Source organism: Phocoena phocoena, chromosome 2, assembly GCF_963924675.1.
Source record: "Phocoena phocoena chromosome 2, mPhoPho1.1, whole genome shotgun sequence".
In the NCBI taxonomy this organism is placed as follows: domain Eukaryota; kingdom Metazoa; phylum Chordata; class Mammalia; order Artiodactyla; family Phocoenidae; genus Phocoena; species Phocoena phocoena.
The window spans coordinates 172,885,408-172,906,992 of NC_089220.1; the positions used below are offsets into that span (position 1 = coordinate 172,885,408).

Consider the following 21,585-nt stretch of genomic DNA (forward strand, 5'->3'; position numbering starts at 1 on the left):
AGTCTATTTTGTCTGATAGGAGAATTGCTACTGCAGCTTTCTTTTGATTTCCATTTGCTTGGAATATCTTTTTCCATCCCCTCATTTTCAGTCTGTATTTGTCCCTAGGTCTGAAGTGGGTCTCTTGTAGACAGCATATATACAGGTCTTGTTTTGGGATCCATTCAGCCAGTCTATGTCTTTTGGTTGGAACATTTACTCCATTTACATTTAAGGTAATTATCAATATGTATGTTCCTAGTACCATTTTCTTAATTGTTTTAGGTTTGTTATTGCAGATCTTTTCCTTCTCTTGTGTTTGCTGCCTATAGAAGTTCCTTTAGCATTTGTTGTAAAGCTGGTTTGGTGGTGCTGAATTCTCTTAGTTTTGCTTGTCTGTAAAGGTTTTAATTTCTCCGTCGAATCTAAATGAGATCCTTGCTGGGTAGAGTAATCTTGGTTGTAGGTTTTTCGCTTTCATCACTTTAAATATGTCCTGCCACCCCCTTCTGGCTTGCAGAGTTTCTGCTGAAAGATCAACTGTTAACCTTATGGGGATTCCCTTGTATGTTGTTGTTTTTCCCTTGCTGCTTTTAATATTTTTTCTTTGTATTTAATTTTTGATAGCTTGATTAATATGTGTCTTGGCATGTTTCTCCTTGGATTTACCCTGTATGGGGCTCTCTGCGCTTCCCGGACCTGACTGACTACTTCCTTTCCCATATCAGGGAATTTTTCAACTATAATCTCTTCAAATATTTTCTCAGTCCCTTTCTTTTTCTATTCTTCTTCTGGGACCCCTACAATTCGAATGGTGGTGCGTTTAATGTTGTCCCAGAGGTCTCTGAGACTGTCCTCAATTCTTTTCATTCATTTTTCTTTATTCTGCTCTGTGGTAGTTATTTCCACTATTTTATCCTCCAGGTCACTTATCCGTTCTTCTGCCTCAGGTATTCTGCTATTGATTCCTTCTAGAGTATTTTTAATTTCATTCATTGTGTGGTTCATCATTGTTTGTTTGCTCTTTAGTTCTTCTAGGTTCTTGTTAAACTTTTCTTGTATTTTCTCCATTCTATTTCCAAGATTTTGCATCATCTTTACTATCATGACTCTGAATTCTTTTTCAGGTAGACTGCCTATTTCCTCTTCATTTGTTTGGTCTGATGGGTTTTTACCTTGCTCCTTCATCCGCTGTGTGTTTCTCTGTCTTCTCATTTTGCTTAACTTACTGTGTTTGGATCTCCTTTTCGCAGGCTGCAGGTTCATAGTCCCTGTTGTTTTTGGTGTCTGCTTCCAGTAGGTAAGATTGGTTCACTTTGTGTAGGCTTCCTGGTGGAGAGGACTGGTGCCTGTGTTCTGGTGGATGAGGCTGGATCTTGTCTTTCTGGTGGGCAGGACCGTGTCTGGTGGTGTGTTTTGGCATGCCTGTGAACTTATTATGATTTTAGGCAGCCTCTCTGCCAATGGGTGGGGTTGTATTCCTGTCTTGCTAGTTGTTTGGCATGGGATGTCCAGCACTGTAGCTTGCTGGCCATTGAATGGAGCTGGGTCTTAGTGGTGAGACGGAGATCTCTAGGAGAGCTCTTGCCAATTGATATTACATGGGGCTGGGAGGTCTCTTGTGGTCCAATGTCCTGAACTTGGCTCTCCCACCTCCGAGGTTCAGGCCTGACACCCGGCCAGAGCACCAAGACCTTCTCAGCCACACAGCCAGGTACGTGGGGAGTTTCTTGCCTTTTGGGAAGTCTGAGGTCTTCTGCCAGTGTTCAGTAGATATTCTGTAGGAGCTGTTCCACATGTAGATGTATTTCTGATGTATTTGTGGGGAGGAAGGTGATGATCTCCTTGTCTTACTCCTCTGCCACCTCAAAGGTCCCCCTCAAACTCTTTTTCAAAGTCGTAGCACTTGCACTTCCACTGTTCACTGGCTAGTGCCAGCAGTCTCCAAGTCACATCTCCCACCTGCGTCTGTCGCCTCCAGCATAACTGTGATGGTGCTCGCTGATTCCACCCCCACCATTGCCCCAGTGAGCCCGTGGGGGGCCCCCAGGTGAGCTGGGATGCAGAGCTATCCCTCTGTGGCCTGCTGAGGCTCATTCCCTGATGGGAAATGGTTAATTAGAACACTCAGAACACCAAGTACATCTGCAGCTGTTCCTGCCCCTGATTTTGCCATAAAGATCCTGACCTTCAGGGGCACGGAGGGACTCGCCCTTGGCATCCAGGAGCTAAAACTCAAATGTTAACCAGCTTTATCTTCCCACCTCCTAAAGACCCAAAAAACAAAAAACAAAAACCTAATGCATTCTTAAAGGTCATCGACAGAGACTATGAATCCTTCTTAATGCTCTAGCATTTCAACATGTCACAGCCTTATAAACCCTAAAAAGGAAAATTCACAAATTAATTCTGCACTAAAGAGAAGCCCCAGGGTGAAAACTCAAATCCCGACAATTGAGAGTAAGACTCCTTAGGCAAGAAAGTTTATAAATATCATCGGTGGGTAGAGGGGTGGTAGGATACCCTCCGTGAGGTAGATCCCCAGAGTTACTGATCTCACTAATATAGTTTATTCTGTCCCCATTTCTCCAGCATCACAGTCGCAATTTGCATCTATCTATGAGGTGCCCCGATATACCCTCTCTCAATTACCTGTGGGCTACATCAATATCCCCACCATGGGGGACTTTCCTGGTGGTCCAGAGGTTAAGACTCCACGATTCCACTGCAAGGGGCACAGGTTCAATCCCTAGTCGGAGAAGTAAGATCCCACATGCTGCAGGGTGTAGCCAAAAAAAAAAAAAAAAAAAAAAAAAATATATATATATATATATATATATATATATATATATATATATATGTCCCCACCATGTATGCAGACAGAACCTTCATGGGTTTGCTCTGTTCTCAAACACCAGCTATGGCCTTTGACTGCCAATATTCTACCAAGGCCAGAAACTCATGAAGTTACTGCACAAGACATTCAAACTGTGGTCCAGATTTTGACTAACCACAGTTGGGTCACCGCACCCCAAAAGATCCAAGACTCTACCACCTCAGTTTAATTTGGGGGCATCATTTGGTCCCCAGAAGGCTGCTCCAAACCATTTCCAGTCAATAACCCTACTTCCCGGCCTCTCAAGCCCAACATCTACTTGCCTATTTAGATTCTGGAAGCAACAGACATCCCATCTACTCATTTCATTAAGATCTATTTAGGCAATCACAAGAAAATCAGGTCAATCTGAATGGAGGTCACCCCAATGACAGGCCCTGGAGGCCACCCCAAAAGCCACCCAGCTAACAATGCCACCAGTGGCATCTGGTGGCTTCTTTACTGTGGAAACCCTACACACTCATTCTCATGCTTTCTGGAGTCTCCTTGCCCGAGAAAGATGGCCCCTCACCTGGCCCCACAGGCCACTTGCAAGGTCCCCTGAGTCCAGGAGAAAGGGAATCCATTTATTTTATGGACAAGAGCACCACCATCCCATGTGAATCCACCGGAGAGCTACTTCTTTCCATCCCACTGCCAAGACGTGGTAGATGAAGGATGGGCCACAAGGTCAGTCACGTGGGCACTGGAGGAGTCCCTCAATATATGTATGTTTATTGTCCATATTTTTACAGACTCCTTGGTGGTAGCTAATGGGTCCACTGTTTGGTCTAACCAACAAGCACAAACTACAGGACTAGATTTCATATTCAGGATTGTTCCCTATGGGGCCTTCCACACCAGGAATATACTGTTGCTTTAATATACTACATTAAAGTCTCCCATGACTCAGCTCATTCTAAAGGTCCCATGGAAAAGGCTCACTTTAATGCCATAGCTACCAACTTGCTCACATTTATTAAGTAAACTCATATAGCACTCCCATTTCCTTGGCTCTAAGGGCCCAGTCATTGTGGACCTTGGATTCTTAAACATGGTATCAAACACCATGGTATCCCAATGCCACTGGCTGTAACCAAAACTTTAGCCTCCCAATGCGATTTCTGTGGCCTGTTCTGTCCTGGCATCGTGGCCAGTGAGGATTATACCAAAGGAGCAAATGTCCCTTCATTCATTATCAAATTGATTGTATTGAGCTGTTGCCCCAGTTTGTGGGCATAAGTCACTATGGCCTCACAGTGATTAATACTTATGTGGGCCTACTTTGGGTTTATCCTTCCCAGTACGCTACCGCTGACACCACTACTGTGGGTCTCACCAAAACTCTGTTAGTTCCCTTTGGGTCCCCAGATATTATCTACTCTGATCGGGGTACACGCTACTCAATCAGTGTAGTCATGAGTCTTAAAACAGGCATCACTGGGAATTCCGTTCTTCCTATTGTCTACAGGCAGCAGTCCTAATAAAGAGCCCTAATCAAGAGACATATGACTTATTCAAAGACACCCTCATGATATTACAAAATGGACAGCGGTCTCCCAAATAAACCTCTTTTGCCCTCTGCCATAGTTACCTGGAACTCTTGACTTTTAAGTCTTATGACATCCTACCAAAACATAACAAGGGTCCCTCTTCTCCTCATTCTAGCCATAAAAGAGAACGCTACTCACCTACAGATCTATTAAACCCAAGGAGAATTCCCTTTCCCACTTAATAACACCTGCCCATTCTGCCATCCTTTCTCAAACTTGGAGCCTAGATGAAGGCAGATTAAAAAATGGGACCTGCTGAAAATGAGGGACCTTCCCCCCTAAACAGACTATTCTATATGCCTTAAGAAAGCTGTCTGCCAAAGACTGCTGCCTCCCCTGTCCCCGATATGACCTTTTTAAAGGTTAGCTAACTACAGGTCCCCCTTTGTAGGAAACAGATGTCTTGGTGCCTTCCTTTAAACTATAACAGTGGGTCTCATCATACTCTGTGGTATAACAGACACACGTTTATGTATTTTCAACTGTAAAACACAGGCTCAACATTCCCTGTCACTGTGTGCATCTTTCTATGAGGAAAGGAAGATCTTAACTTTGTTCCCAGCACCCACATTCTTCAATAGCAGGTCAGATCTGGCTCCACTGATTATGGCAATTTGAATGAGGGATTGCTACAGGACTCAGGATGGCAAAGTTCACGGCTTTCATAATAAGAAAAAATGAGAAATTACAATTCCTGGAGCCAAAGGGATACTGATTTTTAGTCACTCTTGTAATAATTCCTCAAATGTAAATTGCTTCAAGGTCTTAGGATTATCTGTGGACGCATAAGGCGTCTACAGAACTCCTGTGTACTCATTATTCTCTCCCTCTCTTTCTCTCTGTTCCTGAACTTCTCCCGGAGAGCCATCCTCCCCTCCCCCACCTCGGGACATCCCACTTTGTGTAATAAACCTTTCTTGGGTCATAACAAGGACCACTGTCATGAGCTTCAGGAGGGAGCTGCCCCACTCATGGTGGAACTACTAGAAGAGCCATCACAAAAGGTGTGAAGTGGAGACCTCACTGTGGTTTTGATCTGTATTTCCCTAATGACTAATGAGGTTAACCATTTTTTTAATATGTTTATTGGCCATTTCTATCATCTGTATATCTTCTTTGGTGAAATGTCTATTCAAATCTTCTGCCCACTTTTAAATTGAGTTGTCTTCTTGTGAGAGCTCTTGATATAGTCTGCATACAAATCTTTTATTGGATATACAATTTACAAATATTTTCTCCCAATCTGTGGGTTATCTTTTTAATAATCTTAGCGGTGTATGTGGAAGCACAAAAGCTTTTAATTTGATAAAATATAATTGATCAATTTTTTCCTCTATTGATTACCCTTCTGGTATTGTATCTAAGAACTCTACCTAATCCGAGGCCACGAAAATTTTCTGTGTTTTCTTCTAGAAGCTTTATGGTTTTAGCTCTTAAGGCTATGACCCATGCCGAGTTAATTTTATGTGTACGGTGTCAGGTAAGAGTCTAAACTCATTTTTTCGCATGTAGAGATCCAGGGGCCTGTAGACACTATCCTCACTCCACCATCTGGAAGTCCCACCTCTAAGCTTGTTAATTAATTTCAATGTTTCATTTTAAAGAATCTGTTACACTGAATAAAATTCATAGATTTCTAAATTACATTTACAAAATTAATTGCATTTATAAAAAAAACCCTGAAAGTTCCACATTTGAAACTACCCCAAACACCAGCCCTCTACTGATTTTTATCGTTTTTATAGTAAAGATGACATAAAACAATCTTTTAAACGTGATACATGTCTTATTGTCACCACTCTTGAGAAAAATGGAGGAAATTCTATAGTGTTCAAAATTCTGTAAAATCTACATTTTTTTCAGATTGCTAGAGCTTTACTAAGAAACCAGCCTATGGTTCACATACATGAGTAGTTAATACACTATACAATCCATTTTTAGGTGGCGACCTTCTAGCTTAGAATATGCATCTTGGTTTAAAAGGATCTTCCATCAGCAGTCCAGCATAATTATGAGGAACACTAAATCTTTGCTTTGGCCATGCATTTTTTTAAATCATTATTTACCTAAAGTTACATTTCTGTGAAAAGTTTCCAATGCTCTGTGAATTTTCAAAGAGTTCTCAAAACCCCACAGAAGCAGCAGTTCTATGATGGACTTCAGAGATAAATGATCACTAATCTCTAAATTTTTTATTAGAAAAAAATTCTCCTAAGAGTACAAGTATCATAAAAGTTCCCGTCTACTTATTCAAATTCTTTGTTAATGTATCAATATGTTCTCCCTTTAAGAAATGATTGCAGATATGAGTTTTCAACCCTCCAGTTTTAATCCATCCTCCAATTACAAAATTTTATTTGATATAATCACACACAACCACACAATTATAAATCAGGTTTTGCTAACATTGGTATTTTACCAAGGGAAGCTCGTTAAATGGCTCTCTTGCAATGCGACATGGTAACGTGTACCTTCGAAATCCTAGTACCACTACTGACACAAGGCAAGAGGACTCAAATCCTAACACACTGGGGGTTCCAGATAACTGTGGTGAAAGAAACAGACAAGACACAGACCTCACAGAACTTCAATCTATCTCATGAATAAAATTCCCCAGACATGGAAAACATGAGTATTTTGCAACCCCAAAATAAACAGGGAGTATTGGATAAACTCCCAAAACAGAAACACAAAGATGTGCCCACAAACTTAATGTGCAAATAGTAAAGCTATGGTGACAAATATAAACATGTAAAATACGATGTTCCCCTGAAATAACAAAGCAGCACATATGCTATAAAAAAAATACACTCCAGACACAAAATTTTGGATCACACATTATATCCCACAGAGTAAGGGAATAATGAGGTATAATCTCAAAAAGAATATATGGAATATTGAGTATATCCTCCCAAGACAGCACGTGAGGGTACCACTTGAATCCAACTACGAGTCCAGGAACCAGTGAGAGATTTTAATCAATTTCAAAATTAATGGTCTTTAAAACCTACAACCTTAGTTTTTTGGAATACCACAGTTTAAAAATTATGTGTTAGAGAATTCTAGTGCTTTTAGAACTAAGAACTGTAACTAACAAGATAATGGAAATTATTCTTCAATAATTTCAGAAGCTCAGGTTATGCCCTATAAAATTATCTTTAGAAATAATATGCCCATGGATATGACTGTTCCCAAGAAATTACTGACTGATTATCTACAGCGTGTATTCTTAGTACTTCGTGGAACAAAATAAAGTTTTTTAAATCTGAAAGTACAGACACAAGATAGATTTAACTGCCCTGGATAAGCTAACTCTCTTACTGAGTACAGATAAGTATACTAAAGCCATAATCATCTTCTTAATGGCAAAAGGAGACACGAAACAAGATACCAGGATGCAAGAACACTTCCCTAAAGTTTACTCAAAGCATCGATTGCTCTTTAAAGAGCCTCTTTTTTGGCACCCAAATGAGAGGTCGCAGAACCATTGCACCCTGAAACCACAGAGCAGCTTCTGCTAGTGGCTCTAAAAAGAGTTAACTTCTCCTGGCAGATGAGGAGATATATTTATTTCCTTTTCTTCTCGTCACATCCCTTCTGCTGTGTCCTAGCCTCACCTCTCAATATTTCCTCGGTTAGCACCTAATCCTTCAAAATGTTTGTGCTTCTCTACAACTCCTGAAAAAAAAAAAACAAAAAACTTTATTCCTTCCCCAGGCAGTCAGGCTTTTTTTCTGTTGTTTCATCCTAATGCCTGCTGGTTCAAGGAATATGTCTATGAAGGGCACAGTGAATTAATACACAAGTCCAGACAGCGCTAACGCCACCTTGATCTACATTGCAATGGAACCACCGGGTGCAAACAGTATTGTCTGCTGACTGCCTAATGTCAGCTCTGAAGTCTTGAAAGAAACACCCCGGCGCTTGGTGAAGAGAGGCCCTGTCAAGCAGGCAATGGAGTGATATGAAACAGAAAATTAAATTCCATCTCCAACCACCTCTGAAGTGAGAGTTGGGCCAATCACATGCCATTTCTTCCTAACTCCTGATCCCCTGTCCACTTACCCTACAAAGCAAAGGAAAGAGCAGAACATTTCTTCATGTCTTGCAGGTTCATCCTGGCTTTGCTGTCCACATGTCAATGTGCCCACAGAAGCCTGGCAGGGACTAAAGGCTGTGTTCTGAAGCCCTCTCTCTGGGTTGCCTCCCCCTGGACAATTGCGCCCTGCAGCTTACACCAGACCAGAGCAGCCAAAGACATGACACAGGCACCAGGGAACGAAGGGACTGAAAAAATGTCCATCTGGGAAGCACCGTACATCCATTTTCAAACAGGGAACACCAGAAGTCCGGAAACGGAGGAGAACCCCCTGTATACCTTTAAAAGAAGAGCTGTAATTAACACATAGGATTGGGAAGTAGGGAAGGAGGCGGAGTGCAAGATGTAAAGCCTCATTTCAAATGAACCCAGCGAGCAGACTCCAAGCAACTTTAAAACATACTGAATTTTCAAAATCAGGACACACAGAGTACCATTACTTCTAAAAGCGAAGAAGCAAAGATACCAATTCTCAAAAGTAAAATTTAATAGCCTTCATCTACTTGGAGGGCGGGGTGCAGAGGAAAGGGGTAAAAGGGTGAAAATCAGCTGTTCCAGAGTTATGTGTAGCTCTACAGCCTTTTTTTACAACGTCTAGCTCACACTCATCTTGAATTTTCTGAAGCTCGCAGTTATGAGCCCAGTGTGACACTAGCGCGTCAACAAGGCCTGATTCTCCCTCTTCCAGACTATTTACACTCTTACGGAAGTACACAAGTCTACACAGAATGACAGCCACACATTTTGATGGCAACAGGTAGCTGCTTTAGAAATGTGTCAGGTTGGGAGAGGAAAAGTTATTAGTAATAGGGCATCACATGGAGAAATTACCAGCAGCTGATGTAAATTTTCACCCCTGAAACAGAGCAGGTCTAGGGAGAAAAAAAATTAGAGCCGTTTTGATCTTCCTCCCACTGCCTATCTTTATTTACCTGAGCATGGAGAGCCTGCCCCAACCACAAAATCAGGTGGCTGCTCCCACACAGGAAGGACCTGCTTCCTGAGGCAGCAGAAGCTGTTTTGGGTGCTGCTGTACCACTGCTTATGCACTGCTGTCTTTCTACAGCCTCTTGAGATATACCACCATCATATCATAGCATATCGTACTATACCGTATATTATATCATTACCATAACATACCATATCATTACCATATTACACCATACCCTATCATACCATACCATATCACATCATTCCACACTATATCATATCATACTATACCGTATCATTACCATATCATTTTCATATCATATCATATCATATCGTATCATTTATAAAGCAGCACTGAGGGAATGGAAGGGTCTAGAAAGGGAATCAGGCATCTCACACACCCTGGAATGTGAAGGGGGTGGCAGATATGGGGAGAGCCCCAGGAGCCTGGCCCTTTCTGGATTTCCGGTGACATATGTCACCCACCATCCCTGGCAGCCGCAGAAGTCCAGGTTGATTAGGACCACTCAGGAATATACGCACTTTTTGACAGTCATGAGGTCAAGACATGGGAGCAAGAGATAGCTTTAAGGTCCAGTATTTTAAAAGTCAAATTAGTAAAATTTATGTTACCTGTATTTTGCCAGATTTGTTTTTCAATTCAAATTTTTTAAAAAGCAGACATTTGTTTAAGGGCTAAATGGCTCAGTCTCTCATCTGGTGGACGCTCTAAGAAGCAGGATCTTTCAGCCCTTGGTGGGAGCCACTAGGGGTTCTAAGGCATTCTTTCTGATGAGCGCAAGGCCAGAGAAAGGACTCCTCATTTGGGGATATATAAGTTAAAAAGCAAGCCCCCCAGGAAGGATAAATTAGGAGTATGGCATTAACAGATACACACCGCTATATATAAAATAGATAAACAACAAGGATTTAATGTACAGCACAGTAAACTATATTCAATACCTTGTAATAACCTATAATGGAAAAGAATCTTAAGATATATATATATATATATATATATATATCTGAATCACTTTACTATATACCTGCAACTAACACAATATTATAAATCAACTATAGTTCAGTTAAAAAAAATAGGAATTAGAATAGTACCTACCTCATCAGTTCTATTGCACGCAATAAATAAATTAACATATGTAAAAAAAGCCTCCCAAGTTATAAATCTTATTAAAAGATTCTCTAACTTAGGGATAGAACATTATTCTTAAGATGCAGAGAAAAATCATACTTCAGAAAAACATTTACTATAAGAAACAGAAGAAACCTTTAGAAAGCATTTGCTTCATGCTCTCAAGAATATACAAGAAAATATGAAGAAAGGGAAGGTGGGGTTTACAATCTTAGATGCTTTCTGAGATATAAACTGAGTTGATAAGAAGTGGGCTGGAAGAAGGAAAAAATTGTAACATCTAAAAATGTAACAGATACACCGTTTTAGACAGGGCAAAACAGAACTGACACGAAGAGAAAATAATTCAGGAATGTAGAGGACAAATTTGAGAAGCCATACCAGAGAGCAGAGGAAAAGGACAAAGAGAAAAGCAGACTCAGAAAGAGAAGTGAAGTTGTTTACATGGGACAGGGATGGTGGGTAAGAGGTATAGTGACAGAAGACAGGAAGTGAAGACTGTCTTCTCAAAATAAAAGCAGACTCTGTGGAACACATCGAATAATCAAAGGTATACTACACAATTTTTTAAATTTAAAAATAACCTGGTCAGTGGATTAAAAATGCTTATACACAAAATTAATCAAAAGAGGTAGTTGCAAAGACATAGATAGCACTGTGAATTTTTTAAATTTTCAGTTTAAGAAAAAATCCTGACAGGATCCAGTAAAACAATCAAATAGGTTACTTTTGAAGAAATAATATTACCTTCATTTCTCTCTCAGAGTCCTAACAGCCAGAAAACAGAGGAACATCTTACAAAAGTTTTAAGATGAAAATGTTTAAAAAGTGGAGTTGTGATGCATAATTCACGACTCATGGATGAAAAATAAGGATTGCATTCTTAAATATCTGAAGTTTCAGAAACACTACTATCCACATTCCAAAGCTAAAACTATTAGAAGAAAGAAGACCTGCCACTGACCAAGAAAGGAATGGAAACAAAGAACTAAAGCAATGAGGAGAGGATCATTTAGAGACAAATGGCAACCACAGAAAAGAGAATCTAAATGGTATTTTTAGATTTGTAAGCAATCGTTTAATTCAAACTTAAAAAATAGTCATTTTCAAAGGAGAAAGTATATAATAGAATAATAGTAACTTAATAAAAAAGCCCACCCCCTTGGCCATGTGCTAAAAGAAGTTCTAGAAGGAGGAAAGATTTAAATATTTTAAAATGAGAGATGTCCACTTATCTCAGGGTACTAAATATATTAATAAATTGATCAATTCAAAAGCAGAATTGACAATAAAAAGTAGGTATAAGCGACACGAATACAGAAGAGTTGAAAATTTCTACAGATTAAATAACCACAGACATAATTAAATGTTAACTATATTAGAAAGCTAATTTAAATGCAAGATAAATAAAAGTTTGATACTTTTGATGCTTATAAACCTCTTGTAAATCAACAAGTAACTAGAATATCTTTATAGTAAAATAGACAAGGCTATGAAGAGCCAATTTAAAAAAAGAAGATGAAGAGGGTGTGGAGAAAAGGGAACCCTCCTACACTGTTGGTGGGAATGTAAGTAAGTTGGTGCGGCCACTATGGAGAACGGTATGTTCTTCAGAAAACTAAAAATAGATTTACCATATGATCCAGCAATCCCACTCCTGGGCATATACCCAGACAAAATTATAATTCAAAAAGATACATGCACCCCTATGTTCATGGCAGCACTATTCATAATAGCTAAGACACAGAAGCAACCTAAGTGTCCATCGACAGATGAATGGATAAAGAAGATGCAGTACATATATACAATGGAATATTACTCAGCCATAAAAAAAGAACAAAATAATGCCATTTGCAGCAACATGGATGCAGCTAGAGAGTCTCATACTAAATGAAGTAAATCAGAAAGAGAAAGATAAATACCATATGATATCACTTATATGTGGAATCTAAAATATGGCACAAATGAACCTATCTACGAAACAGAAACAGAATCATAGACATGAAGAACAGACTTGTGGTTGCCACGGGTGGGGGTGGGGAGAGGGATGAGCTGGGAATTTGGGGTTGCTAGATGCAAACTATTACATTTAGAATGGATAAACAACAGGGTCCTACTGTATAGCACAGGGAACTATCAATATATCCAATCTAGTGGGATAAACTATAATGGAAAAGATATTAAAAAAATAATGTCTATATGTGTAAAACTGAGTCACTTTACTGAATAGCAGAGATTGGCACAACTTTATAAATCAACTATACTTCAATTTTAAAAAAATTTTAAACAATAAAATATTTAAAAGAAGATGTAAATGGTCAACAAACATCTTAAAAATTAAACACAATGGTGAACAAATAAACACATATTAAGACAACAGTGAAATACTATTCTTGAGTATGAAATTTTAAAAAGTGAAAAGAAACTCTAATGCACAGAACTGGCAAGAATTTGAGACAATGGTCACTCTCATATACTGCTTACAAAAGAATAAATTGGAACAACTATTGTTGTTGGACAAGTCATAGCAACATTTTAACATTTTCACATACTCTTTGATCAAGCCCCTCCACTTCTAGGAATTTATCTGAATAATCAAGATTGTGTGTAAGGCTATAAATTTGTTCATACTAGAATACACATCAAAATCAAAAATAATAAACAACTGAAGTGACCAAAGGGAAGAATAAATAAATTACAGTATGTGCATACGTTCAAACACCATGCTCTAAAAATTATGTTGCAGAAGAATACTAATGACATTAAGAAAAGCTCAGATGTTGTTTAAAAAAAGTTACTAATCCATACCAAAATATGCATAGCAAAATTACTAGATATGTGCATATAAAATTACTGAAAATATGAACGCTAGCATTTTTTTCAACGTTGAAATGATAGGTGGTTTTCCTTTTCAGTGTGTTCATCTAAAAACATACAATAGCATCTCTGCAGTAAGGCTCCCTACAATAATATGAGTTGGGATATAACATGACTGACTTTTGGTGTCTGCCCTTTACTGAACCCCAGTTCTCAAGAGAGACAAATCAAGTTCTACTGCAGGGAGAAAGGGTCACAGGGAATGGAAAGAAAGGTCATTAATGGAAATAGCAGGCGAACCTCTCTAGGAAAGCAGAGAAGTGGAAGTGGGATTCCCACAACTCTGGTGGACTTGTAGTCCAGTCCTTCCAGACGGGCCAGTGAAAGAGCACCAACTCAGCAGGACCTTCAAAGAACAGTGGCTTCTATCCAGAGAGTCCCAGCCAGCCACAGGATCCTGAATCATCACCATGGATATTAAAGCCAAAATGGACACTGCCACTAAAAGATGGCAAACCATAAGCGAGACCTAGATAATTCCCATGGAGGGACCCTGGAATTCCAAGCCAGAGAGTTACACACACTTGCTCTGGCCATGTCATTAATGTCACAATAATCCAATCTCTCATGTCTAATGACTGAATATTTGGGAGCTCACTTATAACATTATGGCAGGATTTTATTTGGTGTCTTTTATAATCAAAAATGAAATTAATATTATTTAATAACACATATTAAATTAATATTTAAGAAAAAAAAATCCAACCACTTGGAAATTTACAAGTACTCTCCTAAAAGACAGGCTGAAAGCTAGGCCTCTTGCACCAAACAGACAAGCTGTGAATGCAAAGGAAAAGTTCTTGAAGGAAGTTAAAACTGCTACTCTGGGGGTGGGGGAGACTACTTTCCTAAAGAACTATGGACGTAAAACTAAAATGTTCTAATGTAATTATAAATAAGTTAGAATATATTTTTAAAAACCAAAACACTATGTATCCAAATTTATAGAACAGGTGCAAAGCTGCATTCAAAGGAAAATGCATAGTATTAAATATTGTTGTTATAAAGAAAAAGGGAAAAATCGATAAATGAAGCATTCACTTCAAAACATTGTTGGAAAAAAAGGAATGATATTTTAAGATTAAAAAAACACAAAGGAAAAAAAAAACAAACCAAAAAAAAAAAAACACATAAAGGAAATAAAACACGGACATACATCAGAAGTGAGAAATAAAATCCAAGAGCTGTTTGTTTGAAAAACAAACAAACCAATGACGCATATTGACAAAGTTTACTAGAAAGAGAAACAATCCATTGTGATGGGGTTATATTTTGAGAATTGCTAGTATATTTTTCTCTTTTGTCTTTCTGACTTTGACATGACTTTTCCCTAGTTATTTTGAAACATTCTTTGGAGGAGTATAAAGAGATAAAGGCTTTTTCCTAAATGAATACAAAGAGAAAGAATAAGGTGATACTCAGCTTTGGACAAGCGAAATAGGATTTGCTACAGCCCCAAGAAAAGATTCTCTAAATTCCTCCCATTATGCCTCTTTAGCACATTAACTACCTTACCTGCAGGACTCAGCTCCTGGAGCTTTCCCAATTTTTTTTTTTATTTAATCCCAGTCCCCACTATGCACCCTTAAGGCTCAGGTTTGAGTCAGGACAAAAAAAAAGAAACTATGATGCAGGGGAAGCCTGCACATTTCCAGCCTAGAGCAAAGATGGAAAGAGGAGAAAGAAAGGAAAGAGAGAGCTTTGGCTTGGAGAAAGGTGAGGGTAACAACAAGGGTAGATGGGGCTTTGTCTCCTCCCCCAGTTAGGACTCTAGAAAAAGATCACTTCTTGGGCAGTGTTCCACCGCGAAACTAACTTAACACAGGGTCACATCCACTTTGTGGGGCAAATAGAGGGAGGTCCTGATACTTAAGTTTCCTGAACCAGCCTTGGTCCGTGTGTTTAGATAGGGCCCCAAAATAGTGGGCAGACTGGCTGGAACTAGCCAGCTAGAGCTGGGTGAGGTAGCATTGTAGCAAATGTTGCAGAGGACAACTCAGGATGGAACTAAAAGAGAATCTTCAGCGGATCCCTGACATGTAGCATTAATGGGAGCTCAGGTGAGACCAAGACAGTGGAGAGTACCAGCAGGTGGAAGGCCTGAGGGAGAAGAATGAGCCACAAACGGCAGCTTCCATCGCTGGCTATCACCACCCAGCAGACGGGAATTGGACAACATCCCCTTGGAGAGCAGAGGGTCAAAGGATACTATGATCATGAACCCCACCACTTAACTCTACCACCGCACCTCAGCCCCTCTCCCCCTTAGATCTGGGTATCATCTGAAAGTCAGAAAAGATGGTGGAAACAATCTGAAAGAGTGAGCATTTGCTCCCGGAGAGAATAAACATACCAGAAAGAGTTGCTTAAGTTGGCACATCTGACTAAGCTTTAACCTGGACACACACACACACACACACACACACACACACACACACATGCTCTATCTTGCCCAGCACCTGTGGAAGACTACACAGCAGGGAGATTAAGAGTGTGGGATTCTGGATCCACATGGCCTGGGTCTGACTCCTGGGTCCACAGTTTGTCAACTCCGTGACTTCGGGCAGTTGACTCCATCTGCCTGTGCCTATTTCCTCATCGGTAAAGTGAGGATCTTAAGAGTTTCTCTTAGTATTTTTTGAAGATTAAGCGAGCTAATAAATGTAAAGGACTTAGACCACTGTCCACAATAAGCATTCAGTAAGTGTTGCCTATCCTTATTGGTTTTAGACTTATACCTTCTACCTACAGCTGGGGCTCTTGGAAGAAGATCAGACCAGCTACAGAAAAATCAAAATTATAATTTCTCTACACAACCGAGTGGTATGGATTAAAATTTGTACCCCTGCCACATAAATAATCAATCATAAATGATAAAGGGGATATAAAGTAGATCAAAAGACAAGTTTTGAAAAATACAACAGAATGATACAAAATTAAAAACCTTAAGAAAATGGACCACATTCCGAAAAAAATATGAATTACCTGTATTAGCTCAAGAAGTATGCCAAGTAGAAAGAAGTACGCCCAGAGAAGCTGAAAAATTCATCCAAGAATTACCTCCAAAAAGGCCTATGACCAGATAATTTAATTAGTACATTCTTTCTAAGTCTTCCCAAGGGACAACACCAGAATGTATAACAGTACCAGGACTTGGAAAAAGATGCAAAGCTCCCCAATTCATTGGAAAACTACTACCTATAATACACAACCCTGCATAAAGTAAAAGTACAGGCTAATATTTTTCTCTAAAGCTTTGTTACCCCAGGATCTCTCAGTGCCCCTGATACGCTGTGAGATTCCAGTAGGAGGCTGCAGAAGGCAATGTCGTGCTGTACTTCAAGATTCCTTCTGGGGTCCCCCAAACCCTTCTGATGGTCATGCAGGAACTACACCAGAGCCTTAAGTCATGCAGTCAGAAAATTAAGATGGTCTAAGATCCAAGAATACACAGAAAGATACATAGGGGAAAAGGGATTCACAAGACATAGAGGAAAAGAGTATACAAAATGGGAAAAACAGGGACTTCCCTGGTGGCGCAGTGGTTAAGAATCCACCTGCCAATGCAGGGGACGTGGGTTCAAGCCCCGATTCGGTAAGATCCCACATGCCGCACAGCAACTAAGCCCGTGCGCCACAACTACTGAGCCTGTGCTCTAGAGCCCATGAGCCACAACTACTGAAGCCCGCGCGCCTAGAACCCGTGCTCTGCAAGGGGAGAAGCCACCGCAATGAGAAGCCTGCACACTGCAACAAAGAGTAGCCCCCGCTCACCGCAACAAGAGAAAGCCCGCGGGCAGCAACGAAGACCCAATGCAGCAAAAAAGAAATAAATAAGTTTATTAAAAGAAGCAAAAATAGTAGCAAAGCTCAGGCTCAAAGCAGTAGATCCTGCTGGTGAAAATGTAAACTGATTCAACCCATCCAGGAAGCAACTGGCCAAATGTATTCAGTACCTAAAATGTACATACTCTTTGATCTAATCATTCAACTTCTATCAATCCACCTCGGAGAACTGAAAATGCAGACAGATTTACATACAAGGATATACTTCATAGAATTATTAATAGTAAACAAAACAAAACAGGAAATAATCTAAGTGTCCAAAAATTAAAAGTTATATAGATTATGGCACATTCATACAATGAATTAAGCAACAATTAAAAGCAATGTTTTGCAAAAAAAACATTATAATAACACATATATGTCTGATTTTTTAGGGAAAAAAAGGCAGAACAAAATACAATGTACAGTCTTAAGTATATTTCACAAATACATGTACATGGGGAAAACTCCTGTAAGAATATAAACCAAAACCTTAATATGATCTCTGGGTGGTGGGACTCCGAGTGAATATTTTTAAATCCATTTCTCATATCATCTAACTTTCTGCACTAAGAATGGATTACTTTTACGACAGGTTAAAAAGAAAAGATAAAACCCAAATAATTATTGCACATGGATAAATACTCCTAGGAGTGACGAAGAAAAGATCTGTCTCCATTCAGTAAGGACAAAAACATTCTCAACACTGAGCACAGAATTCCACGCTCCCAAACGTGAATCTTACACCAGTGCACTTGAAAGCATAAAGACACAAAGCAAACCAACCAAACCTCTCGAGAGACAGGCTGAGCTGCTTCTCGAGGTTTCCAGCACACCATTATCGCGAGGGGAACTCAGCACCCATTTTTTTCAAAGTGCAGCTGCTTTCGCATCTCCCTTGGTTCGAAGAACATCCACATCGAGGGACAGGCTTTACAGGGGAGGTTGAGGGAGTGTGAGAGTTACACGCGCGCGTAGGCACACACATCTTCTCTCTCTCTCTCAAATCCACTCAATCGTGTGGTCCCAACCAGACAACTCGAAGCGAGCCCCTTGGTGCAGCCGCGCCCCATCCCCGAGCCGCGGCCGCGGAGCCCCCTCCTTCCGGCCGCCCGGCGCTGCGGGTACCTGTTCGTGGTGCGCGGGGGCCGGGTCGGCGGGCTCCCGGGCGTCCTCGGCGCGGCGCGGGTGCCGTGGATGGCCTCCCTGCTTTCCTCCACCAAGAACCTGCACAACCGGGAAGCAAACTAAGTTGGGGAGCAGTTGGCTGGCAGGCTCGGCCTCGCGGTCGCACCCCAGCGGCCGGGACATCCTCGCGCGCCCTGGCTCCCGGCGCAGCTCCCAAACCCCGGAGTTTGCGAAGAGGCTCGGGGCGGGAAGAAAGGGAAAGCGCGGACCCGCCGGGAGAGCCCGAGTGACCGACGGGAAACCCGACGGCAGGTCCGGTGCCGCAGCTCCCTCTCCGCCCTGACCGGTCCCCCGGGGCCCCAGCCGGTGCCTGGCCGCGGCTAGCGTCGCCCCTCCGATACCCGCCACTCACCCAGGCCGCCTCCCGGACGCCCCCGTCCCGCCCCACCTTCAGGCCGCCGCTGCCCGTCGGCTCGTCGTCGCAGCGGCTGAAAGTCCGCGCGCCCGAGAGGAACGGGGGCAGGGGGCGGCCGGGGCCCCCCCGGGACGCGCGGAGGGGCGGCCGGAGCGCGGCGGTGGGTTACCTGGAGCGGGCGGGCGCGTCGGTCGAGCACAAGAGCAGGCGCAGCAGCAGCAGCAGCAGGAGGCTGGCGAGCAGGGCGAGCAGCGCGCCTCCCGGCCGCATCCTGAGCCACGGGCGCAGCCGCAGCCGCCGCCGCCGCCGCCCCGGCGAAGCGCAGCCCGGGCGGCCCCGACTCGCGGCTCCCGCCGCCGCCGCTGCCGCCGCCGCAGCCACGCACACCTCCAGCGTTCAAGGCGGCGGGGAGGGGCGGCGGCGGCGCGCGCCCCCGGCCCGGCCCGGCCCGCCCGCTCGCTCTCAGCAGGCAGAGGTAGGCGCCGCGGCCCGGCTCTCTCCCCCGACTCCCGCCCAGCCCCGGATCGCTGTAGCAGCCCGGCTGGCGGTGGCGAGGCGCCCAGCTCGCCTCCTCTCCTCCCGGAGGCGCTCGGCGCTGCTGCGGGATCTGGTCGTCGTCGTCGTCGTCGTCGTCGTCGCCGCCGCCGCCGCCGCCGCCGCCGCCGCCGCCGCCGCGCGGGGTCACCTGAAGGTTGGGGCTCGGGCGCTGGACGCCGTGCTGCTTGGGCTCCAACTTTCCTGCGCCCTCACCTGCCCCTGGGCGGCCGCGCGCTCTTCCCCGAAGCCCACGCAGCCCACCCAAGCTGGCCACACCTGGCTCTGCGCCCCTGCGGAGGAGAGCGAGGGCTCGGAGAGGCGTAAGAACAGGGAGGGAAGGGCCCACTTCCAAAACTTTGAAAACGGAGTAGTCGCTCTGCTGGATCGTCCTACGCGCAGAGGCTGCAAGGGACTTCCAAGCACTTCCCCTTGCCTGAAGGCAGATTCAGAGGGACGGCGAATGGATTTCCAGGGCCCAGGCCGTCCCTAGGGGTCGGGCAAACTACCGCCCGCAGGCCGAACTCGTCCCCTGCCCGTTTCTGTGAAGAGCTTCCTTGGACCAACTGCCTGCCCCATTCCTCTGTGTTATCAATGGCCGCGTGTGGCTGTATTTATTGATCTAGGGCCGCTTTTGCGCTGCAAGGACAGAATTGAGTCGTGGTCCCAAAGATCAGACGGCCGGAAATGTTGACTCTCCGGCCCTTTCCAGAACAAGTTGTCAGACCCCTGCTCTAATTCATATTGGGCTGGATCATGTTGGTTAGCATCTCACTGATTAGTTAGTATCTCATGTATTATACTAGAGGAGAGTGATCCCAAGACAGCGTGATATAGTCTGGCTTCCCAGCTATTTATCTGGGCGTGGGCCTCTCCTCTTTCGGCCCTAAGCTATTCTGTCTGCGCATGGCCCTAGGGCTCACTGTGCAACCTCCCTGGGTTTTGCCCCTGCCTCTGAACCCTGGAGGAACATCCATAAACCCTAAACTCCACGGTGGTTATCTGGGGGCTCACTGGACTATTCCTTTTTGTATATATTTTTCCAAAAGCAACCCTTGGACTCTACCACCTTGTGAAGACCTTGGTAAAGGTGCTTTCAAAGGTTTTAGTGTCCTTAGTAACAAAAATATATTTCAACTGAACTCTCCTAGACGCATAAGGTCTTAACCTGAAAAACCAATGTGAGAGCCTTTGAGAAGCCAGCAGCCCAGACAGCTCAATAAAGCTGTCGCCAGTGATTTCATCTCAGAAGAAATCACAGCATATATCAAGAAGAGACATGCAAGGCTGCCTAGTTCCTTTCTACGAATTCTGCATTTACTCCAGTTTAAAATACTTGGGTGAAAATGCACCAGAACTTTGCACATAGCAGTTGATCAATAAATGTTTGGTCAATGAATAAAACGCCTCAGAATTAATGCTCTTAAAGAGAAAAAGAAAACAAACCTGAAAATAAACGTGACTAGGAGTAGGATTTCCTTCCATAGCTCACTATTCCTATTAAAATATGTATTAATCGATAAATGAAAAGTTGCTACTTTTCCTTAAGATGACATTTTTAGGGATCCAGCCGCTTATCTGAGGATGGGTATGATAAAGTAGTGCTATCTTCAGCTGGTGCTAAAATAATAAAGTAATCCAATTCTATGTGTTTGAAAGTATAAGCAGTATTAGATAAGTGGGATAGGACACAATTATCTTGAAAATGGAAAAGTTGTCTGGATTTGGAAGATAGTCTGAATTTGCTTTCTCTTAGAGCTGAAGAACTGTGCAGACAACTCACGCTGAAGATGGTTTCCAGAAAAAAAGTAAAGGGCATTATTGTATCAGCCAGGAAGCTGCAATTTCACCTAATTTACCAAAGTTTAATATTTTCAGCACAACTGGGCTCAAGGCAACAGCAGAAGAGTCAGCCTTGCACTGGGCTCCCTAAACACCCTTTCTGCAAACGAAGTTCCTTTTTATCAAGCCAATGGCTATCAGCAGGGGACGCGCAAAAGCCCATTTTAATTGGAAAACCAAGTGTAAATTTGCAATGGGAATTCTGAACCCAGTGTTAAAATTTGACAGTAGGGATCTTTACCACAAGGTTTGTAATTGAAGACGTGGGTTGGTAAAGTAAGAATTATCTTGCCTATCCTTGAGAGATCAAAGAACCTGACGAAAACAGGATTCTTTAAATATTATCAGCCACAGAACCAATACTGGGAAAATGTGCAT

The 21,585-nt window shown here is 42.5% G+C and overlaps 1 protein-coding gene across 1 annotated transcript in view; it reads right to left on the reverse strand.

Annotated features, from left to right (window-relative positions):
- Positions 1-19,101, reverse strand: part of ST8SIA6 (ST8 alpha-N-acetyl-neuraminide alpha-2,8-sialyltransferase 6) — a 134,631-nt gene extending 115,530 nt beyond the window's left edge. The window contains exons 1-2 of the mRNA XM_065872717.1: positions 19,001-19,101; positions 18,417-18,515 (exon numbers count right to left, since the gene is read on the reverse strand). Of these exons, the coding sequence (XP_065728789.1) occupies positions 18,417-18,515; positions 19,001-19,101 (200 nt within the window). The remainder of the gene's footprint in view (positions 1-18,416; positions 18,516-19,000) is intronic.
- Between the last annotated feature and the right edge of the window lie 2,484 nt (positions 19,102-21,585).